The sequence below is a fragment of the Varanus komodoensis genome, unplaced genomic scaffold (genome assembly GCF_004798865.1).
Source record: "Varanus komodoensis strain SLA01 unplaced genomic scaffold, ASM479886v1 scaffold87, whole genome shotgun sequence".
NCBI classification, from domain to species: Eukaryota; Metazoa; Chordata; class Lepidosauria; order Squamata; family Varanidae; genus Varanus; species Varanus komodoensis.
Window position 1 is genome coordinate 303,619 of NW_025336565.1, and position 26,814 is coordinate 330,432.

The 26,814-nt window shown below is 56.2% G+C and overlaps 1 protein-coding gene across 1 annotated transcript; it reads right to left on the reverse strand.

Moving 5' to 3' along the window:
• Positions 1-210: 210 nt before the first annotated feature.
• On the reverse strand, positions 211-26,814 carry GUCY2D (guanylate cyclase 2D, retinal). The gene is made up of 19 exons (XM_044417114.1): positions 26,097-26,814; positions 19,295-19,596; positions 18,491-18,845; positions 17,312-17,396; positions 17,088-17,184; positions 16,081-16,188; positions 9,096-9,176; positions 8,720-8,896; positions 6,845-7,001; positions 6,285-6,434; positions 5,082-5,230; positions 4,836-4,999; positions 3,173-3,365; positions 2,141-2,315; positions 1,867-1,965; positions 1,669-1,763; positions 1,290-1,375; positions 1,055-1,170; positions 211-261 (listed from the first exon to the last, which is right to left on the reverse strand). The coding sequence occupies exons 1-18, from the start codon at positions 26,812-26,814 to the stop codon at positions 1,086-1,088; spliced, it is 3,276 nt and encodes a 1,091-aa protein (XP_044273049.1). The 3' UTR covers positions 211-261; positions 1,055-1,085.

Sequence of the window (26,814 nt, forward strand, 5' to 3'; positions counted from 1 at the left end):
GAGTGGATTCCGGGATGGCCAACGTCCCAGCATGCACTGGGCCATGTTTTCTTTTTGGTGGGAGATTGAATAGCCTATCTTAGGTTCTGAAGTTCCACGGTGCACCTGAACCAGCAAGAGTAGCCAAGGAAAATACGTAGCGGGGGCTGCGGAAAGAGGAGCCCATTTTGATGCGTACGAGATGGCTGAGGTCCGAGGACGCGGTGGCTGCTCGGGCACCGGCTGCCGGTTCCTCCTCCTTCCGTGGGTCACGCCTGCCTCCTGTGCATGCGAAAGGCCTCATCAGAGTGAATCACAAAGTGCCGGCCAGGCCAGTGCAGGCCACGGGGCTCAGCTGCCGGTTGAACTGCACAAACAAGAGGGTGGGGGGACGGGTGGGCGGGGGTGACGCACGTCCCCCGCCTGGTGACTCTCCTCAGCCTGGTCTTCGGGAACAGGGGCGTTCTCTCCTTCCAGGGTTTCTAACCCCTCAGGCCTCTCGGCCCTGCTGAGGAGTGCCTTGGGATGCCCATCATCCTCACCGAACCTGTGCAGTGGCCAACGGTCCTGCTGGCTGGGGATGATGGGAACTGTAGCCCACCACATCTGGAGGGTGCTAGGCGGGGAGGGATGCCCGAGGCCGCGTCCCTGCGACCTGAAGGACCGAGTGGTCCTTCGGAAGTCAGATTGCATTGCATTTCTCATGCTACATAATCATGCGGAAAGCCAGGCCTTTGGGGAGGGGCTCTGAGCGCTGACCAAGGCAGGGGAAAAGGAAAGGGTAGATTGGAAGCACATGCAAAACCTACCATGTTTTGAAGGCCTGTGGGGTCGGGGAAGGGGAAGGCCACACCTGTCCGCACCTCTTGCCAGGAGGGATAAGAGGTGCAGCCAACCGAGCTGGAGAACAGCAAGAGCTGCCTCACCTCTCCAGAGCCCAAACCCAGCTAGGTCTGTTTCATTAAAGTGGACCGGCTGGCCCAAAGGTGTTTCAGGCCGGACCTCATCCAGCGCCGGGACCTTCCACATGGACAGTGTTGCCACTTCCCCACAGCTCATCCGTCCCCCATCTCACCTCCGCCTGGTGTTGCACGGCAGCCCCTTGGCTACGTCATGTCCGGGCGAGCTTTCCGAAGCTTCTTCTTCCGTTCTTCAGGAATCTCATCCATGCTTATGCCGTGGTTGCTTGTGCTGGAAGCACAGCGAGGACACGGGAAAAGCGTGAGGACAGGCATTCCCTGCTCCCGCTGCACCCGCCATCCTCCGCCGCTCCCCATTCCGGATGGATGCTCCAGTCCCGGCCATCTTACCCGGGCTGCAGGTCAGGCGGGGTGGGGATGGGCTTGTTAAACCCCGTGCGACCAATGAGCCAGAACGTGTCTTCAACGCCTTTCCCCTACGGAGGAAAGAGAGAAGCTCCGATGGGGGGGGGGGAAGACAACATTTCGCATCCTCAGGGGACCGCTCGATTGCTCTGTGGAGGTCCTTTCCTCTTCCTTGGGTGCACAGAACCCCTGGATGTTCCGTCACGCGAGGAAATGGCCATCACAGGCACGAAGGTGGGCTTTGCACCCGCAAGCCCAGCTAGGTTTGGGATCACCCCCTGGAGGAAGCTTTGGGCCGAGATAGCAGGGAGGACCGTGGAGAGGGGGAGGCCCGAAGAGGCCCTCGCTCCGGCCGCCCAGGTACCTTGAGCTCTGTTTTGCCCCGGAGATCCAGCTTGAAGCCCTCCTTGAGGGAATGCAAGATCTCAACCGTGCGAATGTTGACGTGGATTCGGTAAGCTGCAGGGACAGCGGAGGAGAGGAGCGCGGTGCAGGAGGCCGGGAGCTGCTGGCACACGCCGCCTCAGCCCCGGCCTCCTCCCTGCCCCAGCCGGATACTCACGCAGGCCTGTGGACTCCATCCGCGAGGCGGTGTTCACCGTGTCCCCGAAGAGGCAGTAGCGTGGCATGGTCAGTCCCACGACGCCAGCCACGCAAGGCCCTGCCGAGGCAAAGGGCCCCGCGAGTCCTGACACCCAGGCACCGAGCCCCCCCCACCCTCCCCTTCGGCACCCTTTGCCCGTGTGGAGGGCCGGGCAAAGCCGGGCCGTCCCGCCGGCCACGGCAGAAGGCCTCTGGCGCTGCCCGGCCACGGCCTCCCCCGCACGCCCGCTCACCTGAGTGCAGGCCAATGCGGATCCGGACGGGCACTTCTGGCATGTGACGCATCTTGAAGGTGCCGACGGCACTGAGGATGTCCAGGGACATGTTTGCGATCTCCCCGGCATGCCGGTTCCCGTTGCGCTTCGGCAGCCCTGACGCCACCATGTAGGCATCTCCGATGGTCTCCACCTGGCACCCAAAGCGGCGGCGGGCAAAGCGGCCCGGAGAGCACGAAGCAGGAAGTCAGCCGGGGCGCAGCGGTGTGGGGACCAGCCACCCCGGCAGAACCTGCCCCCCGAGCGGCAAAGCGGGCCGAGCCGAGAGGACGCTTGCGAGCTCCTTCCGCGTCAAGCGCAGCCACGCAAGGTCTGCTGCAGGTGGCGCGAAGGGGGCGCGCCTCGTGCAGCCGTCGCGTGGGGCTCCGTTCCTGGCGAGCCCCACACGCCCACCCTCCACCTGTGCCAGGTGCGGCTGCCCCAGCGGCTGCTCCGCGTGGCGCGGCAGAAGGACCTGCTGGAGGTCGCACGTGGCTCTCCAGGGATGGGCCCGGCTTGGGCTGCGGCAGGCGGTGTGGGCGAGGAACGCCGCTTGCACAGCTCATGGGGCTTGCTCCCGGCGGACGCCGGACACGGCTGCCCAAAACCCGGCCTTGGGCACCTGCAAAGCGGAGCTGAGCCCAGGGGCCAAGCCCAGGGCAATCCGGCAGGTTCCCAGGCCCAAGCAGATTCCTTGCACATCCCTGGGGGGACGGGGGCTCCTTCAGTTGCCAGGGGGCCAAGGAGATCCAGGAAGAGGGACAGAAGGACTACCCCACACTTGCTGCCATCTATGGGAAAGGAAGCCAGGAAGCCAGCCTGACTCCCCCACGCCCACCTCCCCCAACAGCTCCTGAGCCAGGTTCGGCCTCCCTGCCGAGCACCTGATCCTCGCTAGGTGAGGCCGAGCGTCAGCATCCCCTGTGGCTTCTTTCAGGCCTCTGCCCACCCCGCGGGCCTCCCTTTCCCGGCCGGCTGCTTGAGGCCGAGAGGCGGCCGCTCCACCCGCACCTTGTAGACATCGTGGGAGCCGATGATGGCATCGAAGAGGGTGTAGAGGTCGTTGAGCAGGTCGACCACCTCAATGGGCTCGCTCATCGCCGAGATGGTGGTGAAGCCCACAATGTCACTGAAGTACAGGGTCACCTCCTCAAAGTACTCCGGCTCCACTGGCGCACCTGTCTTCAGGGCCTCGGCCACGGAACTGAAAGGGTTACATGCAGAAACGTCAGGTGCGGCGGGGCAGAATCTGGGCCGAAAAGGTGCCAGTGGGGTGCTCTTGCGGGGCGCTTCCACGGAACAGCACGTTCAGATACCTGGGCCGATAGAAACGGCACAGACTTCACTGGGAAGTGAATTGTTGTGCTGCTGTGAAATTAGAGAGCCTTTTTTTTAATGGCCATTGGAAAAATAATTCTTAATCGCTTTCTCTTGCTGATCAGTGTTGGAGGCACCGAATGTTAAACATTAACGGTGCCATTCTGTGGTTTGTATTACTGTCCCAGCTAAGATCCCGCAGCAACCCTAACTCCGGATGCGGTTTTTAATGATCCAGTTAGGAAAACTGATGCAACAGATCTGGTTCTTTAGAATAGGGAAGGCGCCCCATGCCCGTTCCATCTCCGCGAGATGCCTCGTGGGCCAGAAGTGCCAGGAACGGTAGTGCAGAATTCCCACGTTCAAGAGACCCTGTGTGACACTTGGCGAGCTTTGCAGGATGTCCCTGACCAAACCTGCCTCAGAGGTGCTTGCCTGTTCCATCTACTCCCTGGAAAGAGACCAGGATGGAGTCAGAACCTGGAAGCTCACCACTTTCAACCTAAAGAAATCTGCAAAACTACTCGGGGGGGGGGGGGCACTGGCTGAGTTTGCTCATGTGCTGCTGACCTTCCCTGAGCCTCCCCTCCCAATCACCAAGGATGATTAGCCACCAGAAGTAACGAGAGCAGCGGGAGAATTAAACCCACACGTCTGTACTGCAACCCGCTCTGGTCAGGCAACAGCGGCCGTGTGCTCCCCGGGCTAAGTTGCTCCGTTTAGCTGTTCCAAGGACTGAAGAGACTCACACAGCACTTCCTGGACGGCTCTTGCGGACAGAAGCAAGGATACCTAAACACCATTTCTGCAGGAGGTCCAGGGTGCAACACTCCGTCCAGGTCTGGCAAGGTCCCCACAGCGGAGGGCAACCCAGTGCGTGAGCAGCACGGGCAGAATCAGCCCCTCTAGTGTCCGCAGAGCATCCCCTCTCGCTTGGCCTGGTCTTGCAAGCAGAGCGGAAGGCTGCAAGCTCTTCCACCTACCCAGAGGATGCTGCAAACGGCACGGAAGAGGGGCGCTGGACTCCACTCCAGGCCAGCCCCACCTGCTCAGCCTTCTCCCCCATCAGGTGCATCAGCACAATGGGGCAGGAGGGGGTGCTCCTTGCCTCGCACGTGGGGTCCGATTCCTGGGGCACTCCTCAGGGACCTGGACTCGGGGCTGTGACAAAGCAGGCCAGAATCTGGGCAGCTGAACCCCGGGCATCGGGTGGATTCCCACCCTCAAAGCAGGTCCCTCACTCACCCCTACTTAGGAGCAACAGATCAGCCAGGAGGGGCTACGAAAGGCCCCGCATACTCTGCTCGTTCCTGCAAATCGGGCAGGAATCGCTTCCCAGGCGCTCGCACGGACTCACGGGGGCAGCATCTGCGTCAGCAGCCGGTCGGTCTTCTGCTTCTCGACCTCCAGCTCTTCCGTCCGCTCCCGGATCAAGTCCTCCAGGTTGCTGGAATACTGCTCCAACATGCGCAGCATGGAGTCGATGATGTTCGTCTTGCGACCTTTGTTGATGCTCTTAAACTGCGGGAGGAGGGCAGAAGGCGTGTCAGGGGGAGGCCCCTCCGCTCTGAGGCCTGAGGCTCGATACCTCAGGATGGCTCACCTGGTCAAAAACCTGGTTGATGCTCGGCCTCCTCTCGGGCTGCTCGCTCCAGCACTGCTTCATCAGCTGAATGCACTCCATCGGCGCTTGGTCCACCGAGACGGAGGGCCGGCAGAGCGGAGGCGGCTTCTCCACTTTCTTGATGATCTCTGTTGGACGAGGACAGCGCTCCAGGTTGGTCCGGGACATCCCACGGCAGGAGGCAGAGTAGCTTTGTGTCCACGGGACCCAAAGCCCGGCCAGCTACTCTGGCACACGGTTCAGGAAATCCTGTGACCTTGGCCATGCCCAGCTCCGTGGGCAAGCAATGGTTTTTGCACGGGGTGATAACGGAAGCAGGGCGACGGGAGAGACTGCTGAACTGCAGCGCAGGGAACTGGGGTAACTCCTCCCACACCTGGAGGAAGAGGAGGAAGACAAGCCCGCCTGCTCGTCCCCTGAGCCGTGATGTGGCCAGGATGGACGGGCTGCCCAGCTGGAGGGCTTGCGCAGGCCTCAGAGGCTGGCCCTTCTCCAGAGGTGGAGCCCAGCACTACTGGAAAGGGGGGCTTTGAGGAGGGGTTTCTCAGGCAGGTTCGAATAGCTGTGCTGTTCACACACCAAGGCCTGGACTTGCCGTCGCTGTAGCTCGTGGGCTGCGAATTGGAAATAAGGAGCTATTTTGCGGGGAGTGTCTGTTGTTTTGGAAGCTTGCAACAAACAAGGGGAGACCTGGTTCCTGAAAACCTCACAGAGATGTCCATGTGGAGGGGTGGACGGGGCCCTGGGAGATCCGGGTTCGAGTCCCCACGTCTGAACCGTCTGACAGGGAAACGTCTGACAGGGAAAACGGACGTGGAAGTGCGGCATCCTGCACGGAGGGCCCGTGCTCAGCTTCAGGACACTGGCTTTACCGGCAGAAGGTCCCCCCTTCGGGTGGCTGAAGCTCCAGGCAGGGCAGGAAAAGCCACGTCTGATGCCCTGAGGAGCCACTGCCTGCCCGAGCAAACCAGGCGGGCTATGGATGCACGGCAGCAGCTTCCCACGCTCACAGTAGCTGAATTTCCTACACCACGGAAGGGGCTTAACAGAGTATTTCTGGAATTTTTTACTGTTACTGCCACAGCCCAGCGTCCCGGTAAAAGTGGGAAGAGGAAGAGGAGGGTGAAGGGCAGGAACCCTGTGGAAGGAGGTCCCCATTGGCGCTTCCTGCCCCCAAAGTACCTTCGGCGCTCATATCCAGCATGCAGTAGGGGGCAGCGCGGCAGATGACCTCCTGCATGATGATGGAGATGCTGTAGACATCTCCCCGGAAGGTGCCCTTTCGCTCCTGCACCGGATCCCGCAACAGCTCCGGTGCCGTCCAGAGCTTGTCTGGAAGGGAAACGCCAACCAGAAATCCAGCAGCTTCCTCCATCACAGATCCTTCCCTCCCTTTCGCCCCTCCAAATACCTCTGTTGCTCAAACTGCCACCTGCACACACCTTCTGCACCCCCGAGGAAGGTGCAGGTCCCACCAAAGAGACCGTTTCGCATGATATGCCTACATCTGGACTCATTTGTGGTCCACGCCGTGTATGTTCCAGCAACCCCAGCAGCTCTCTGTGGCCTGGCACTGTTTGCTGGTGATTTATAGTGGAAGGCTTTGCCTTCGTGGAAAAGCGGCACCATCCAGCGGGCAAATTTCCCACCAGGAAGCAAGCAGCAGTGGAGCTTCCTAACCAGCTTGGCCAGGCCTTTCCCCTTCCCCATCCCCTTCCCAGGTCCCTGCTTTCCCCACTCACCCTCGGGCTTCAATGGTTCCCGCGGGATTTTTTGGGCTTCTAGCAGTTCGTTGTAGCCGTGATCCGTGACCTTGAGGACAAAGCGGCCGTCGACCACGCAGTTCCGAGATTTCAGCCGTCCATGTGGAAATTCATGATGGTGCAGGTATTTCATCCCCTTGAGGGTGAAAGAGAAGATGAGGCTATCATCGCACAGTCCCACTTTATTCCTCCGACTGCAGCCCCCGTTGATCCGTCATCACCACACTGACCCTCCCTCTCAGCAAGACCGGCATCAGTCCAGGTGCTTTAACAAACAGACATTTGAGGAAAACGGATCTTGCAGCGATATAAAGTCACGCTTGCTGGATTGTGTGAGTGTGAGGCCAAAAACCGTATTCCTACCTCCGTAAGTTCTCCTGTCTTTGTGCTATAGTCAGACGCTTTGCCATGCTCTCAGATCACCTGGATTTTGCCAGGTGATGGTCAGGCCAGCCCCATTCCCCTTCCCATCCTCACTTCAAGAAAGGTGTTCCAGGAATGGGTAGCTGAGATAGGCACAATTTTACAACACAGCCCATTTTTACAGTTAATTCTTGGATAGCTGAGATACGCACAATTTTACAACACAGCCCATTGGACTCTCTCTGCATTTTTCACTGGATGTTAAGGAAAGGCAAACTGCAGTGAAAATCTCTGAGGAATTCTTTTTTGATACTATTCCTCACATAGTGACACTCTTGGTCCCTTTCCTAGAAGAAGATCAAAAGAACTGGCAGCTGGGTCGCAGTGCCGCAGCTTGCCTTGCGTCGTTCCTTTTTTAAGGAAAAAGAAAAGATGGCAAGACCACCAGCCACCTTGAAAATTGCAAGCACCTCCCTGCATCCAAAGTTCTCACCAGACCAACACAGACACGCCATCAAAATGCCCACACACAAGCTCGTCCGGTGGGTCCTCGTTATCCTCATCGCCAACGACTAGGAAGGTCTCACTCAGATCAGCCCTGCTGTACTCCAAACCACAGCAGGGCTTCCTGGGGGTCGTCTCCCCTCAATGCCGCGTCTCCTCCTCCCTCCCTAACAAGTCTTCCTGCAGAACCTCGGCTGCTCGCTGCACGGACTCCGTGGAACACCGGGATTCAGACGCCTCCAGAGTCTGCCGTGCTAAGAGCCCGGCCGGAGCCAAGGAAGCTCCCTGGTAGGGAGACGGGGTGCTGGGGCATGGAGGAGCAGGGGCCTTCTGCAGCCTGGCTGAGCTCGGAAGAAGATGAGTAAGAGGAGCTGGGAGGGAGTATACCCAGGGACGTACGGTGGGGAGAAAGGGGCTTGTTTCTCCCTCTCCCCTAAACCTGGGCCTCCGCGGAGCCATCCCACCAGGCCGGCGGGTGGGAGATCCTGGGCTGACGGGAGGAAGGATGCCTTCACACACCATGTGGGAAGAGGTTCAGGTCCACGTCCGCACGCCGTGGGGCTGGCCACCCCACTGGGTGGCTTTGAAAGGGGACTGGGCAAGCTCCCGATGGGCATGTGTGGCCTCCAGGTCAGAGGCGGTCACAGGAGGGGGCCCTGGCTCTCATGTCCTGCTTGTGGGGCTGTGTGGGCCACTGGTCGGCCACTGCGTGAGCAGACGGGTCAGGATGGACCCCTTGCCCTTACGCACTTGTGGGCTTGGCTGGGGCCCCTGGGTTGACCACAAGGGGGCAGAAGAACCCCGGGCGAGGTGGGCCTCCCATCTGATCCTGCAGGGCTCTCAGGTGCCTCTCCTCCCTCTGGCGGCTCAGCAGGGATGCTCTCCCACCTCGCAATGAGTGGATCCCCTTGATCTTCACCCTCCCCTCCCCCAGATGCCCCCAGCAGGAGCTAGGTCTCCCTTCTCTGCCCGGTCCCCTCCTGGCACCTTAATGAGGTCCAGGAGCAAGGAGGACTTGAACATCCAGTCCAGCTTCATGTCCTCGTTGTGGATGAGGTCCTCAAGGCTTCCGCGGGTGCAGTGCTCCGAGACGATGGCGAAGATCCCACAGTCGTGGAAGAAGCCCAGGAAAAGGTTCACGTTCTCGTGGCGCAGGTCCCGGAGCTGCAGCGAGGCAGGGCAGGGCAGGGCGGCGGAATTGGGGGTTGAGAGATCTTGCGGGGGATTGCGCTCGGAGGGTGCGCTGGCCAGGGCTGCTGCACTGCCCCCTAGAGGCCAGTTTGGGATTACAGAAGAGCCGTCACTGCTCCATCCTGGGAGCAAGACTGACCCGGCTGCAGGCTCTGGCGGAGGCAGCGCTCACCTTGCAGAAGGCTGTTTTCGTGGCTGGTTTGATTTCGATATGCTTTTCTCCAGGGAATTTCTTCAGCCAGACCCAGTCGCCCTGGGAAGAAAGACCAAGGGAGACGCACATGGTTACCCTTTTAGGATAATCCATATGGACCAGGAAGACAAAATACACACCTCCCCACACATGGAAAAGATCAGCACAAGTAGGGAAGCACTGATTTTCAAAGGGAAGCAAAAGGAGTTGACAATGAATGAATGAAGAAATTAACCCCACACCACCCTGCGTTGGCCAGGACGATGGGACTGGCAATGCCAAGCCAGCAGGAAGCTCTCAAGCAAGCGGAGGAAGCAGGAAGGTGGGGGGGGGGGTAAAGGGGGCCAATCCACAAGAAAACCAGAAGCAGCTTTTCTAGGCTCTCGGCTTCATCGCTCAGGAGAGGACACCTGGAGAAACGCTTCCCTCCCCCATCCAGATCCGGGTGGCCACAGTGGCTCGGAGTGCCGTCTACGAGCTCGGACTGGTGTCCCAGCTCCACCCCAGTCTGGAGAGAGCGACCGCATTTCAGGAGCCTCTGCTCTGGCAACCCCGAGCTGGATGACTGCAGCGCGCTCTGCAGGGGGCTGCCCTTGGAGACAGCCCAGAGGCTGTGCATTCTGCAAAAGCTGCGTGAGCATGTCGGAGGAATTTGCAAGGGATGTGGGCGAGTTTGGCTTTCGATGAGCCCCAACTGACAATTCAGCTGCAGACAAGGTTTTCCTGAGCCACACAGACACGTATCCAGGAGACAAGGCGTCCCAGCCTTCCCGGGAATCCCCTGTCCATACAACAACGGGGAAGCCGAGGGCAGGGCGGGGAGGGGTCAACCAGGGAAAAGGAAGCACTCCAATCCCACCATGCCAGATGTTGCAGGTGCTGTTTTGGGACGAGGGGGGGCGATTCAGATCTCTCCTCATTCAACCTTGGCAGCCGCCTTGCGCACTGTAAGCTTGGCCTCCATTAAAGGACTGGAGCACAGAGGGATCGGGAACCCCACCCAGGCCACTTGCGGGAGGCATCAGATGAGGAAAACAGGCCAAACTCCGTGCTAAGCAGTGACCGAGCTCTCCGTCTACGACGTTTGGATGACTCGGTCAGTCAAAACACACACGGACACCCTCACCTCTCTTCTCTTTCGTGGATGTTTCCCTCCTTCCCGCAATGGAACAGAGAAGGAACCCTGTGGAGAAGCTCCCGTAAAATATTTCCGTCACTGAAAGCCGTTCTCCAAGCGGCTCCCACTGCACTGAATCTACTTTCAGTTTCACTACACAACCGAGATCCAAGCTTTATACACAGAGTACTTCCTTTCCCGCTTTTCTGCTACATAACCGCTAGGTGGCACTGCAATAGAACATAATAGGGCAAATGCACAAGAGGAATTGCACTTTCCTTTGTTTTCACAATTAAATGCTGCATTTTCCCTGCTCTAAAAAAAAATCTCAGAGAAGCAGAGCTGGAGGGTCACAGAGCCATCAGCAGAATGTGTAATGAGTAGAAAATATCGAGCTCGTGATAAATGTGTCATGTAGAAAAGAACTGAAGAGGATAATTGTTACAGGAGGAAAAGGGTGTGTTTCTCACTGGGAGCTGAGCTAAAGGAAAGAGTCTTTGTACTTGTGGTGTGCTGGAGCAGCAGCAGCTGAAGTTCCCACTGGGAGGGGAATGGGAGGCCAGGTTGCTGTCTTGCATGTGGGAAAGCAGGATCAAAACTGGTGCCATCCAATGGGAAATTTGCTAAATATTCCTATGGTGCCTATTGGCCCCAAATCTGTGCAGAAGTGGCATGATGGGATGTTGGGCATCCCTGAGCTGATTGGCTGGAGGGCTCTGACTGGAGCAAACCCACACTCAAGGGCTGAGTGGGGGGGGGAGCGCAGGCTGTTGTTGAATCACAGGTTGTTGTCTGAACCTAGCAGCTCTAACAAGCCATGGCTTGTTGAACACAAGAAAGCCATGAAGAAAGCCTGCGGTTTGTTGCTGGGTTGTGAACGGGGGTGGTTCACCCGGGTTAGTTATCTCAGCTGGGTTCAGACACGTTGCAAGAACAACACGCAGTTCAACATTGACCCGCACGGGGTCCCTGAGCACGGGTTGTCTGGCCCTCCGGCACCAGTCAGTCTGAGGCAGAAGGTGAAGGGGATGGAGCAGCCCCGGAGGAATGAGGCTGTGTCCATGCAGGTGGTCTGCAAGAAGACAGGCAGCCAGTGCTCAGCCTTGGAGGTTCTTGGCTGCAGTCAAACCCGACCAGAAGGAAGACTGATTTTGCAGCCCTCACTGCCAGGTTGGGGGGCTATCCAGGGAGGGTTGTTGTTAGTTGCGAAGTCGTGTCCGACCCACCGCGACCACATGGACAACATTCCTCCAGGCCTTCCTGTCCTCCACCATCTCCCAGAGTCCACTTAAGCTCACACTCACTGCCCCAGTGACCCCATCCAGCCACCTCATCCTCTGCCGTCCCCTCCTTCTTTTGCCATCTATTGTTCCCAGCATCAGCATCTTCTCCAGGGAGTCCTTCCTTCTCATTAGGTGGCCAAAGTATTTGAGTTTCATCTTCAGGATCTGGCCTTCTAAAGAGCAGTCAGGGTTGATCTCCTCTAGGACTGACCGGTTTGATCGCCTTGCGGTCCAAGGGACTCACAGGAGTCTCCTCCAGCACCACAATTCAAAGGCCTCAATTCTTCAGCGCTCAGCCTTCCTTATAGTCCAACTTTCACAGCCATGTGTTGCAACCAGGAAAACCATAGCATTGACTATATGCACTTTTGTGGGCAGGGTGATGTCTCTGCTTTTTACTATGCTGTCTAGATTTGCCATAGCTTTCCTCCCAAGGAGCAAGCTTTTAATTTCTTGGCTGCAGTCCCCGTCTGCAGTGATCTGGGAGCCCAGGAAAATAAAATCTGTCACTACCTCCATTTCTTCTCCATCTATTTGCCAGGAATCCAGAGAGGGTACTTAAATACATTCGTTTAGGATTAGGAACTGAAGGTTGTAATGAATGGCTCGTGGCATCCATAACCACACAGAATACCTGTAGTTAAAGTAATAACACAGAACTCTTGCTCCTAAAGCAAACTTTTCTCAGTTCATTCCTTTTTCATACCATATTTTCACTTTTGCTTATTATGCCTACAGTTCTGATCTGTTCCTCTCACATGACTAATGAAAAGCTACCTTAGAAAAAGGGGATATATTCGAAAAAGAGGGGTCGTTTTATGGTGGCAGCGGAAATGAAAGGAGGAACAGCCCAGTGATGGGAGTGAGTCCGGGCAATCGGTGGCTGAAGCAGTGGGAAGCCCATGAGAAGCGGCGTTCCTCCATGAGCCTGCCCGTCGCCCACCCAATCCATAGCTCTGAACCAGAGAAACCCATTCCTTCCGACAGGAATGACCAGAGGAGGCACCTGGTGACTCTCCAAAGTTGAGAGGCCCAGGGCCGTGCCGGGATGGGAGACCTTCCAGGGACAACCTCTGCACTGGAACCCCATGTGGGCAACTCCCTTCCAAAAACAGGGACCTTGCACACGTTATTGATGGACAGAGGTCAGGGCGCTGAGCTGAGACTCGGGAGATCTGGGTGCGAAACTCCACCAGGCCATGAAGCTCCATTGCACAAATTCTCTCTCATCCAAGCTTAGCGCCCCTCCTCTGGAGAGGAGACGGGGACAGGGAGTGAGTGTGGATCCATCGCTGGGTGGAGGAAACCTTGGAACAACTGCAAGAAGAGCACTGGAGAAGAGGAGAAGAGGAGGGGATCTGTTGGCGTATGTGAGGGGGTGTCACACGGAGGTGGGGAGAGACCTGTTCTCCCCTGCAGAGGAAGGCAGGACATGATCCAACGGAGCAAAGCTCAGGGAGCCAAGGTTGCATTTAGATGCCAGGAAGCACTTCCTGACAGTCAGGACCCCCAGGGTGTGGAATGGGCTTCCACAGGAGGTGGTTGAGGCCCCATCGGTGAGGGTGTTCAAGGATAGGCTGGACATGCACATGGTGGGCATGTCGTGAGCGGAGCTGGCTGGAGCCAGGGGCCAGACTAGATGGCCTGGGAGGTCCCTTCTGACTCCTCTCTTTCTCTATTTCTAAGAGCACTTGATTGATACAAAGTACCTGCCATAAAGCAACCTAAAGATGTTAACCACATGCACATTTATGTATTGAGACCGTTTGACTGATCAAAAGATGTGTGATGAAACAACTCAGACCTCATAAACTGCAGAAGCGTCTGCTCATGTCCATACTGCAGGGGCGCTGCACACCGGCATCTCCCCAAAACACAAACGCAACGTGGACAATCCAGATCTGGTTCGATGCTCTAAAGCCCCAGTACCTCTGTTTTCATAAATTAAGCACTCATTCCGCAATCACCCACGAAAGATTTTTCTAGCAAGCGACAAGTCCAAATGTGGGTTTTTGTTGTTTTTTGCCTTCCAGTTTAAACCCTGGCTGACCATTTCTACAGAGAGGGGGTTACGGTTTGGAAGCAGGGGAAGGAAAGCAACGCAGAGTCGGGGTGGTTTTCCTCGTCTCCTCTCGGGAGGAGCAAGACTGCGCAAAAACCATCACACAGCAAAATGCCTGAGAGCGGAAATGGTGGGCGAAGGGCGGGGAGAGCGAAGGAGAAGAAACCAAAACGAAGGGCCAAGCGGGCAGGCGAAGTCACGGCGACAACATGTCCTTTTGTGGAAAGGGACTTACCTGGACGGCGGCTATTACGCCTTGGGTGTTAAACAAAAGGAGAAGCAAGGGGACATGGCAGCTGGCTCTTTGCTTGTCATCGCCCTAAGGATAGCAGGAAGCAGGCAGTCAAAAATTGATGCTGATGGAGGGTGGGGGGGGGGCTGGGGCGGGAGGGAGAGGCAGAACCCAGACTAGCAGCCGTGTGAGTTGCGGGAGGGGGTACCGAAGCTCCACCACTGCAATCTCAGCCAGGGCTCACCGAGGCATTCCCATGGAGCCGACCCCAGAAATACGTGCAATCATGATAACAGAGTGCCACTGACCACGTGCAAAGTGCATTTCCCTGACAACCGCCCCCCCGTCCTCGCACACCTTAGGGTTCCCGAGTTGGGTTGAGCCCCAGCTTGGCTCTGTTGAGAAATCAGTTGCTGACCTTTTCAGCAATCGCCCTGTTAAGGTGAGGCGTGGGACTGAGGGAGGCGCGCCAGCAGTGCCAACGGGGCCGGGATGAAGCTGTGCGTGAGCTCGCGGGGGTCCTGCATTTTGCACTGAGAAACCATCCGGCAGTGGAACAGCCTCCCCGGCCTGCAAAACCCCAGCCGACGGGAGGGCGAAGGGGCGCCATCGCCCCCAAGCCCGCATGGCAATCAGCCAGGGCAGAAGCATCACTGAGCGGGAGGTGGGGAGACAGCCTTGCTTGGCCCTGCTGGCAGCCACGGACATTTCCGAGAAAGATCTGGCGGGGTCAAATGATCTGTAGCCCCCACGCTGCCTCCCTGCTGCCACCACAGCCTCTGCATCTCACGTGCCCTGCGCCCCTGCGGCGGAGCAACCGCCCTGCAGCAGAAGGTCCGATCCACAGCATCGCTCAGGCGGGCCAGGGGAACACCCTCCCTAGCCCCTGGACAGCGGCTGCTGCCGGCCAGTGCCATCAGCACGGGCTGGGCACGCGGCGGCTCGGACGGCTCCCCTCGTTCTGAAAACAGTCGCTCGGCATCGGGCAGGCGGAGGTGTGCAAGAGGGGCAACTTCCAGACCGGTTGCAGAGGTGAGAAAGGAAGCGGGGAAGCTTTCTAGGGGGCAGAAAGCTGTGCGGACAAGCAGAGCCACACGGAGAGCCAGTGGTGGAGGCCGTGGAAATCGGGGCCGCCTTCCCAACAGGGAGGCCAGGCACGCTCCGGGAATGCGGCTAGGCCCCTCTCCCTGCAGCGAGCCAGGGGCGCTGGCTACCCCTCCGCCACTCAAAGCGGCGCCCATCACGACAGGGGTGAGCTGGGGGAAGGGGGTGAGGTGGGGGAAGGGGGAAAAGCTGGGAGCCCCGGAAGGAATCTTTGCACCCTCCAGGACGCCGGGATGTGAAAACAAAGGGACGAGGCAGCACGAGGAAGTCAACCCAACGGAAAGGGTTTCGCCCACGACGGAAGAGAAGGAGGGTGTTCTCTGTGTGTGCACACTATCAAACTTCCGGCACACTCATGGGGAACGAACTGTGCTATTTTTAACCATTCAGATTCAGAGGATGCAACTGCCGGACTGCAGAGCCACAAGCTGCGGCTCAAGGCCCTGGACCCAGCCGGGGAGGCAGTAGAAGAGATAACCCCAAGGGTGGATGGGGACACAGATCACACTGACCCCGGGAATGGCAAGGAGTTGCAGCAGCCCAGGGGAGGGGATGCTGAAATGGGAGCCGTCTCCAGCGGAGACCACCCCTCCCCTTCAGAGGTGGGCCCGCTGGCTCGGTGCCAGCAATGACTGGAGGGGGACATGTGCCTTTTCATTGCGCTCCTTCCTGCGCATTGGCACACAAGCGGACTTGTAATGGGTTTTGGGGAGCGATTGCTTGACTGGGGGTCAACCAAACGCCTTGTGCATGTTAGCTGGATGATCTGCATGTCGAAAGAATGCGGTAGTATAAGACTCCCAACACAAGGAGAGCCTAGGCCTAATGGGGTGGGAGAAACATCTAATTAATAAAATGATCATAAATAAATAAGCCATGAAGATTATTAAGCAAAGGAATAGGCTGAGGCTGGTGCTGGCGGGGGGAGAAACACAGCTCGCGACAGCCTGGCATGCCCAGCAGGACCTACCGCCGCAGTGCCCCTGCCCTGGAGCTCGCAGGCTCTGCCCCCGAGGAGCCCAGGCCTCCGGAGCTGCTGGAAGTGGCCTGCCCTGGAACGACCTTCTGGCCGCCTGCCCTGCCTCCCCAGCCACCAGCTCAGCCTCACGGCCGGGAGGAAGAAGGGTGCGAGGCTGCCCAGGGGGCAGGGGCGGCAGGCGAGTTACCTCTGCCACAGCGATGTTGGTGTTTTCCGGATTCGCTGCCACGCTCTTGATGCTTTTCATGTCTGCCACGCTTTTTCCACCAAGGCTTGGGCGGCTGTCCTCGATTTTCTGCGAAAGGACACAGGGAGACCTCCGTGAGCAAGAAGAAGAACCCGGCCAAGGTCTGCTTTGATTTTTGACTGCCAGCCCTGACCCACGACAAAAGCACAAGGCTGGATGAGCCTGCTCCATCTGGCCTGGACTTCAAGTCCCAGATCTCCCTGCCAGCAAAGCCAATGGTCCGGAAAGCTGGGAGCTGAAGCCCAAAACAGCACTGTAAATACTTTTACCGTAAGCCGTCTAGAGAATCCATCTGGACTAGTGGGCAGCAAACAAATTCATACATAAATAGAACAGATTCTAAATTCTGTGGACAGAATTTGCTCTCACACGTCCATTATTCCACTGACAAGCACCAATCTTTTGGGGGGGTGGGCATTGAGAAAAGCTGAACAGTGCTACCTCGGCTCATGGATGCCTTGGTTCACAAACAATCCACCCCCTCACCCCCACCCCCCCAAGTGGAGAGATGGCCACGATCGCAGTTGCTTTCGTGCAGGGAAGGCGTGCGTGATCAGAGGTGTGCTCCTGTAGGAAAGACAGGCAAGATCTCGGCCATCCCCCCCCCCCCACAACCAGAATGATTGCGGCCATCTCCCCACCCCACCCCATCCCCCCTGCGAGTGGGGAGAGGGCCGCGATCTTGGTTGCTCTTTGCCACTTTGCTTCACATTTTTCTGACTTGAAAAATGGTTACAGAACGGATTACCCTTATTTACATTGATCCTTATGGGGAAATGCGACTTGGGTCACGACCAACTGGGTCACGACCAGCGCCCTGGAACAGATTAAGCCAAGGTACCCCTGCGGGTTGTGCCTCCCTCCTCCCGTCGCTCTGCCGCTGCCGCTCACTCTCTCCCTCGCTGAGCAAAGCCCCACCTTGCCAGCGTCGCCGGAGCCCCACTGACCTTCTTGCTGCTCTGCGTGTTAATGAAGGTCAAGTCGTCCATGGTGAGGACTATCTTGTTGGGTCCCTTCATGAGCTGGGCGTGCTGGAACTTGCGCCTGAGGGAATTGATACAAGCGGAGCAGAAAGCCCGGAAATCAAAAGTGGGCCCCCGTGGCCGCTGGCTTGCAGCATGATGCTCCAGTATGGCTGCCGGTGGGCACAGGAAGGGGTGGCATCGCTCACCTGAGATGGAACGCGAGCGCAGTTCCAGCCACGACCAAGCCGATAACTGCCAGGAACAGGAAAAGGATGAAGCCGGCATCCACCCCTGAAGCAGGAGGAGAAAAATGTGACCGCCAGGAATTCTACCGCACTGAGGCAGGCAGAGATGGCTTAGATTGCCATGGATCAAAGCAACGGTCTACACAATCCAACGCCCTCTTCCAACAGTGGCAAACCAAAGGGTCGTGTCCCCAGGTCGGTCAGCACCCTCTCGCCCATGGTCCCCAGCTGTTGAGATATGGAGACATGCATTAACTCCCACCCCATCATTCTAGCTCTGTGCCAAGGTGTCCACCCACGCTCTGTGTGTCTCAGGAAAGGCACCTTTTGCTCTTCCAGGGGCTTCTCTTCTTCTGCTCCCACCTCAACACACCTAGATTCTGAACTCTGCCTCGCCTTCCTCACCCTCTTCATCCTCCTCTGCTTCTCCCTTTTCACCCTCTGAGGAGATCCATACCCGAAAATATCTCCCTGGCCAGCCAAAGATGGCTCTTTGGTTCCTCTGCCTGTGGGTCCAAGAGGAGGGACTCTCAAAAACCCCCAACCCCACACACACAAATGCCTCCCGCATCACTGTGTGCGATCCCTTCTCCTGTCTAACGAGACGGGCGACAGCTCAGGAGGCACCGGGTCCTTCCGGAAAGAACTGTCCCCGTGCTGATACCTCGTGGCTTTGCTATCATACACTGCAAATGAAATTGCAACCGATGCTCCACACGATAGGGGTTCCTCGTGTTTTCTCTGCACCTATGACATTCCACCAGCATCAGCCCTCTCCGCGCCTCTCCACGGTTTGGGGGTGCTTTTGAGGCCCAGAACAGCTCAGCCTACATTCCCGATATCTTTTGCCACAGGTGCCATTTTCCCCCCGTTTTTTACTCGATCTTTCCTGCTAAAATACTTTGACCAGTTATCTTTGTTCCAATCTTAAAATTGGCCCTTGTGTGAGCAGAAGGCTGGTCGCAATGGACCCTGGGTCCTGGCCAGCTTTTCTCCTGTTCCCACAGGGCCCATTCGATGCGCTGATGTGGTGCTCGAAGACACGCTGGGGAAGATGGATGGGAGGAAAACAACGGGACAGACGTCCCGGTGGCTTTACCGTCTCCACACGCCCCTGAGCAGCCTCGCTTCGAAACTTACCACCGGTGCAGATGCTCACAGAGTCAAACCAGCAGTTGGAGTCCGAGTCTGGCGTGGAGCTGTGGGGCCAATGCACCGTGTGGCCGACGTAGCGGAGGGTGCCGGCAGCCACGTCCACGCTGTAGGTGGGCCACAGGCGGCTGCCCTTGCCGTCCGTGTCCAGGATGACGTAGGGGAGCAGGGCGTCCCCGTGTTCGTCAGCCGACACGGCCTGGCTGAAGCCCTCCAGCTCGAAGTCCTTGGCGTGCTCGGCCACGCTGGTCCCCATCACCCAGTCGCCGGACTTGCGCGTGTTCTCCACCGCCTTGGCCAGGAAGTAGATGGAGTTGAAGATGGTACCAAACAGCGGATGCACCTGGACAAGAGGGGGAAAGAGCGCTAGGCCAAATCCAGTTGCCTAATGAACAACGCCAGGGCTGAAATTTGCTGCTGACTCCCTGGTCTTCCCAACTGTCACAAAGTTTGCAGGAATAGCAGCGCCATTGCCGATCCTAGCTCTGTCTTGTTTTTAAGACCATACCAGGAACTCCGGAGTAGTTTTTAAAAGCATCTTCAGAGTGCTGCTGCTGTTCCTGCATGCTTTAAACTTGATGGGCAAAACCCCAATGCCCCATCTAGTCATTCTAAGTAGGACTTACCCTGGATTTTGCCCAGAAGTTTTGGTGCAACGGGTGCCGAATTTTGTTCCACGGGCACAACTATGAACGCAGTTTTGTGCGCATGGAATGCACATGCTCAGACCACGGGCAGCTCCGCGCATTGCGCCCTTGCCCTCGTTCCACCCCACAGCGGCTCTGCTCCCACCTGGTCGGCATCCAGGTGCCCGGGGATCTCTCTCTTCGCCTGAGCCTCCCGGAAGGCCTCTCGGAAGGAGCGTTCCGGTGAGTCGATGGTGACGGTGAGCACCGCGTCGTACGCCATGCGCAGCTTCATGTTGTCTTCCAGCACGGCGTAGGACTCCTTCTGGTAGGGCATGCTGTAGGTCAGGGCGTCATAGGGGATGAAAACGTAGCTCCCGTCGGTCATGTCCAGGTCCTCCGCCTTCTCCAGCAGGAGGCGCTGCTCGTCCCCGCCCAGCAGCGCAGAGTGCATGCACATGACGATCACTGGAGAGAAGGCCAAAAGGAGGTGGGGCCTTGACAAGGGAAGCAGAGCCTCTGTGCATGCGCAGAGTACCTTTTATAAATGCAGGCATGCCCCGAACACCTCAGCTGGTGCAGAACAGCAGAGGATGCAGCTTCCGGCTCAGGCCAGGAAGCTCCCCTGCTTGGTTTCAAGCACTGGGACCTGGCTACCTGAACGAGCGCTTACGTCCGTATATGCCCGACCGCCCCTTGAGATCTGCGGGAGAGTCCCTTCTCCGGGAACCCTCCATGAAAGAAATTAGGAGAGTAAGTACTCGGAGGAGGGCTTTCTCTGCGGTGGCGCCCAACCTATGGAATTCACTCCCCAAAGAGGTCCGCCTGGCACCGTCGTTACTTGTTTTTCGGCACCAGGTAAAGACCTTTTTATTTAAACATCATTTTAATTGTTAAAATATATGATCTGGCCAGGGCAACTTTCTTCTTCCTTCTCTTTTCTCCTCCTATATTATTTATTTACTTATTTTATACTGATAATTTTAATTTTATATTATTATGTTTGTAACTCAGTGTATTTTTTGTATTTTTTGTATTTAATGGTAATTTATTATGTTCTATTGTATTTCAATGTATTTTATTGTGTTGTAAGCCACCCCGAGGCTTCGGCAAGGGGCGGCATAGAAATGTTATAATAATAATAATAATAATAATAATAATAATAATAATAATAATAATAATGCGGCTTCTCACTGGGGCGCAGGGGGCATTCAGGTCACCCAGTGCCCTTCCTCACAAGTGGCCGCATCCTGTTCCCAGCATCTTGGAGGAGGGAGAAAGCTATTCATTCAGGAGCTGCTTTAATCCATCTCTCACTCTCTCCCCCACATCCATTTTAAAATGTTAATGTTTAAACATTACAATTCTGAATTGTAAAATTAACTTTATTAATTTTAAGATGTTATATGTTTACAAATTTTTAATGTTTCTTAATTTAAAAAAATGCTCTTGGTGAGAGAAGCAGCATTTGTGAAACGACTTCTGCCTGGTGGAGCGAGCTCTACAATAGCAAACCTGGCTCGAAATCTTGTGGGCAGGACAAGAGATCCGTCTTCCAGCAGGACGGAGTGGCAGACCTATCCAGCCCCCCTCGCTGCCCATCAGAGGCTGGTCCCAGACCTCCCTCCAACACATGACGCAGCCCACCTCCAGGGCAGATCTGCCTGATGGGGGATGGTGGGGGCAGCCCTTGTGATTAGGGGTCCATCACTTAGTCCGTCATTGTCAGCTCACCACAAGGCTTGGCTGGCCTGGAACTGTCCAGATTTTAGTCACCTGAACAAATAAAGGGATTTTTTTGCCGTGGGGACATGAGAAAGAAAGAGAAAGCTTTTGTTCAAGGATAGGCTAGACATGCACATGGTGGGCATGTCGTGAGCGGAGCTGGCTAGAGCTGGGGGTCAGACTAGATGGCCCGGGAGACCCCTTCGGACTTGCTCTGTTTCTTTGAAGCGGGTCCAAGCTGTGAAGGAAAATGCATCTGCATTAGGAGACCTAACAAGGATCTCAAATAAAAATAGGCATTATTTGAGGGGTGGGTCATATTTTTACCCAGGAGCACAGTACATGGGAAAGAAAACCTTAGCGTAGGCACCAATGCGAGCTTTTTCCCGGGGACTGCATGATTTCATCAGGCCCATGGCTGGCGAAAGAAGGGTTAAGCCTCATCTCCCCGTGTGGTATACAGCCCATAATTATTATATGGTGCCTCAACCTCTGAATGTCTCAAATGTCTGAACTCTGAATGTCTCGAACTCTGAATGTTTTGAACATGCCAGAGTTCAAATGCTAAAATCTAGATAAGACCATTCCAAAAGTCGAACGATGCTTCTAAATTCGGACTGCAGGCACAGTAAAAAAATGCTTCAGTGCTTTTTTATCTGTTTTCAGTTCTTTTCAAGCATCTTCAGTACCCAAACAGGTATTATTTGGGGTCTGGGAACGGATTAATTCACTTTCCATTATTTCTAATGGGAAACATTGCTTCGGACTTCAAACAATTCAGAGTTCAAACGGCCTCCTGAAACGAATTAAGTTCGAAGTATGAGGCACCACTGCATTTGTGTATATCCCGCCTATTCCCAGAGACTTGGATAATGGAGACGCTTCCTAGAGAGCTGGGTCGTGTCCCACCTCCGTGTTCCCCACGGCAGGACTGGTGGGCAGAAGAGCATGAAGAAAAGCTGTGAGCTACAGGGCGGTTGGCCTAAAGAAAAGGTGACTTAAACAGCAAAGAACTGGAAGAAGAAACGGGATCTTTGGTGAGTTGGTGTAACGAAGTTTGGAATAGAGCTGTTGATGATAACTTGATGTGTGGGATTAGGGTGAAAAAAGATTGATAAGGAAGAATGATTTTAATGATCCATGGGGTTTGCTTATTGAATATATACTAATAAAAGGGAAGGGTATCAGAACTTCAGTGGATGCAATGCTATTTTGGAAAGCTAGAAATTGAGGCAAAGAAGAAGAGAAAATTAAGGGAAAATATGCAGCTATGGAGGGGAGAACTAAGTGTGTGTTGGGAGAGGTTGGTTCTTATTTTTACATATGTGTGTGTGTGAGAGAGTGTGTTTTGTGTTGTTTCTTTTTATTGTTTGAAAAGGAGACATGAGGGTGGTACAAGGAGAGATGGTCTCCCTCGTCCATCATACTAAAACCCAGGAGAGCCACCCGCTGCCGAGGGGCAGGAAATTCGACACACACCAGAGGAGGGCTTCTTCACGCCAGGCAGAGTCGAAACTAGAGACTCCATTTCCCTGAGATGAGGGACGGAGACCCGCTGGGTTGGCTTCGAGGGGCAGTGGACAAATTAATGGTGGAGAAGGCCATGCATGGTCCCACTCACAGGATCAGAGGCCACGTGCCCGTGGGCACCCATTGCTGGGGAACATGGGGGGGGGTGCTGCAGAACTCTTGGCCTGCTTGCAGGATCCTCTGGGCAGCTGTTTGGCCGCTGTGGGAAGAGAATATCTGGGGCGAGATGAATCCGGTCAGGGCCAGCTGGGCTTCTGACATCCTCCTGGTCTGGCTAAGCCGTGTGGGGCCGAATGGAAGGTTTTGGGCTTGGAGCAGCTTCGGGCAGCTGCGGGAGGGCGAGGCTGTGCTAGCGCTAGAATTGCCCACTCGTCTCATCACCGTTCGTTTCTCCGAGGACTTACGCCTGGCCTGTTGACTGCATGTCGGGATGCAGCACTTGAAACAAAACCAAAGGGTTAGCTGAGAGGAAAGCAAAGGCACAGTTGCATTTTTCTCCAGCCATGGGGGGCCCAGCAATGCCTAAGTCCTGCCCAAAACGTGCTGGTGGCAGCTGTTCCCCCTTAGCAGAGCTTTGTGGGAAGAGGAAAGGCAGAAGATGTGGAGGGGGAACAAACGAAGACGACCAGCGTCTCCACTCCCCAGAACAAGGCTGGGAGCATACCTGGAAGCGCCGGCATCTCTGGGCCACGGCCGGCCTGAGGGAAGCGGGCGGCAGGTGTGGGGGAGAGGGGCTCTGGTCCCATGGCCAAGCCCCCACTTGTCTGCAGAAGGCCCTGAGCTCAGTCTCTGGCCGTCGCCGGTCAGTGCTGGCGTTACTGAGCTGGAGGGCCAGTGCCCCAGCGCAGGCACCTCCTTTGCCCACTGGCAGGCGGCTTTTGCGCACTCCGGCTCTCGCCACAGCTGGCCGCATCATGCATCCTCCTGGGCATGGAGGGTGGTCTTTAAACCACACCAACAGCCAAGCCCTGCCGGGTCCCCACAGCACCACAGACCGTGGTCACGGCTGCCAAGCAGCTGCCCACCCACACCACTAAGCCCCAGGGGTGATGCAACCCATGGCAGGGGGCTGCTTCCGGATTTCTTTCTTTCTTTCTTTCTTTCTTTCTTTCTTTCTTTCTTTCTTTCTTTCTTTCTTTCTTTCCTGAAAAATTTCCTATGCCGTCCATTACTAAAAAAAGTCTCTGGGTGGCTTGCAAGGAAGGATGCTGCTGGCCTTGGCTCAGGTGTTCGGATACTGCTTTGCGTTTCTCCTACCCCTGCCTTAACCCCCACAAGCATCCAGTATCTTCTCTTCACTCAGAACCTGTAAATCTGTCTCGGGAATTCCTTAGCACTAGAGAAAAACACACGTGGATAGATGCACAGACACCCATTCCTATCCAACTCCGAGCCTTTTTCTGCAATTACCAATTCCTTTGCAACCTGCTTAACTCCCAGCCCGTTTTGCACGATCGCTGGGTAGTGAACAAGCCACAGTTACTGAAGCAACCTGCACGTGCCAGCCGCCCACATGCTGGTTTGGAGAATTACCTTCACCAGGCATGGCTTCTCTGTTGTCTGAACCAGGCAAGTCTGGCTTGCTAGGATGGTTAAGCAACCGCCAAGCACAGTACCCTGTGGTAGGATTGAGGGGTGGCCTGCCAACCTCCCCACAAACTGCCTTCACCGAGTTCAGATGGCGCAAGAAGCCATGCCAAGGTCAAGGGATCTCCAGTCCCGTGGGTGGCACAAGCCCCGTGGCTAACGAGCCCTTCCTTCCTGCCCTTCTCGAGGGTCAAATTGATCAGGCACTGTCCCAACACATGTGCCCTTGTCATTTCAAGGAGCCGAAACTCCCAAGTTCCGTGAGTTTTGCGAGGCGCCCGCCCCTTCCATGTGAACGGTCCCAAGGCAGGGCCCCTTTTGAAAACTTGGACAGCTGCTCACTAGAAACCTCCTGGCGCCCCTGGGACCACAACATCCAGCATCCAGATGTAACGGATGACAACTCCCAGCATCCATAAACTTAAGAATTGTTCAAGTCTTTAGAGAACCTGCACGAAGAAGCCATTCCCCATGCAACATGACTCAGGCCAAGCCATGTCAAGTTCATCCATAAAGCTTCCAAAACAAGAAGGACCAAAAACCGAGGTCATCATCCATGAAGGGCTCGTGTGGGAGACAAACCACTGAATAAAATAGATGGAATACCTTATTTGATTTGCCAGGCTTCGTTTATGGAGCCTCATTCAAGGATCTGTTACAGAAGGCCCCTGCTCAAAGGGACCTGAATTTTGCGGCGTTTTTCTACATGAGGCTGTTAATTGCAGCTATGCTTGTTTTCTTGCAAAATTTCCTTTCCTGCTTTTCCACTCTGTAATCTCTAGGTGGCACTGTGGTATTAACTGAATAAAGCAAATGCACAAGACCAAATCGCAGTTGCTTTCACTTTCACAATAAAATGCTGCTTTTTTCATCTTTAAAAAAACTTGCCAAAACTGCTAGCAGCCTTTGAAGCTCTTTCAGCCATCCCTGGTGAAGTTTCTCAGGCCAAGCGTGAGAATCAGCCTGGTTTGGAAGGGGAGGAAGGCTTTTGAGGAGGGGAGATGGAGTGGTTGTGAGTCCTTGGCCCAGTGAGGAGGCATCAGAAAAGCAACCCGCTCCATTGAGGGGCTTTCGCCGTTCCTGCAGTCTTGCTCTCCAGAAGCAAGAGCCCGCCAAAGGCAGAGGAGCCGTTGAGAAGTTCCCAATTTGGATTCAAATCCTCACATGAGCAGAAGGGTCCCTTTTCAGCTACTGAGGGCTCCAACTGTTCTGTAATCTGGTGAGACTCAATAAAAGAACTGCACTTTCAAAGGATGGTTTTGAGTTTGGGAACCAAAGGGAAGGAGGGAAGGGACCAGCTCACGACAACAGAAACGGGGACAGAACAAATTAACTGTAGGGATTTTGTTCAATGGGGGGGGGGTCCCTGTTTGCATAGAAGATGGAGAAGACCTTGCAACGGTCCCCCCTTTCTCAAATGTTCCGTATTTTAATTGCGTGGTCCTTTGTGAACTTGGCCTGCAAACGGGGCTGGCCATCCTGCAGTTGCCGGACTCTTTCTGCCTAACCTGCAACGGACCGCAGCACAAAAGCCGTGCCTTCTCGTCTTCCTTCCTCCTTTTCACACACTTTCTGCATCTGCTCTGCTTTTAGCCAGCTGGGCTCCCAACCGCTCCTGGACAGGCACATTCTTGCTAATACTTCCATTTAATTAGTTGAAAGAGAGAGGACTTTATCCTCTGCCAATGCTCTGGCGGAGGATGGACTGAGCCACAGCAGCAGTCAAAGACACGGAGACAAGCCGCCTGCAAACCCTCGGCAAGCACACATGCGCCGCGCCGGACGTCACTCGCCATGCGGGCGGCTTGCCAGCAGCGGGCGTCTCGCTGGGGGCCGTACGCCGAGCCTTGCGCTCCACAGGAGGGCTCCAGCTGAACCCGCCTGCATAGCTTCATGCCAGACCTAGCACCTCAAGTCACCTTTGCTAAGCTGGGCAGGCACGGTCCGCAGCCGGATGGGAGACCACAAGCGGAAGCAGAGCAAGGTGGACACGGGAGCCTTCTCGGCTCCTTCCAGCGCTACATCTGGTCCGGGCTGGCCTAGCCTAAATGGAATCGATGAACCGAGGCGTTTAGCTGTCGTACCCACCATGAAGGAGGGCCCGTGCGTCCCCTCCCCAGCCATACCTCGGACGTCGTGGGTCCTCTGGATCCTGCGGAGGGCGTCCCGCGCGCCATCGGGGTCGTTCTCCATGGTGGCCACCACGCTGACGGGGAGGCCGAAGTTGCGCAGGGAGTGGGCCAGGCCCTGGCCGACTTCCACCCAGAAGTCCTGCTCGGAGGTGATCACGGAGACGTGGGCCCAGCGGAAGTACTTGAGCAGGATATACAGCACGGCGGAGGCCTGCGGCAAGGGCCGAGCGAAGGTGCCGAAGCGCTCCACCTCGGCGTCGTCCGTCAGGCAGGCCCAGGAGAAGATGGGCTTGTTCCATGCCTTGCCCAGCAAGCCGGCCGCCTCACAGGTCGCTGGGTTGACCGGGCCCACGAAGCCGGAGGCGTAACGCTCCGCATTGACAAAGCCCACCAGGGCCTTCGAGCTCTGGCACTCTTCACTGAGGAGGACATAATCAAACCAGTAGCCCTGGTTGAGGGTCGGGTCCTGGTTGATGCGGGAAACAGCCAGCCGGGCTGCCGCGTCGGGGTAGGCTCTGGCGTACATGGAGTCGCAATTCCAGGGGCCCATCACGCCCACCTTGAACGTCGTCGGCTGGACGCAGCCGGGCAAGCAAAGGAGCAAGAGCCAGAGAGGCAGCACCTGCCGGCACGGGCCTTGGGGGCAGCCCCACCTGGGATGGTTGGAAAGGCCGAGCAGGAACCCGTGGGCACCAGAGCAAGCGAGGGTCAT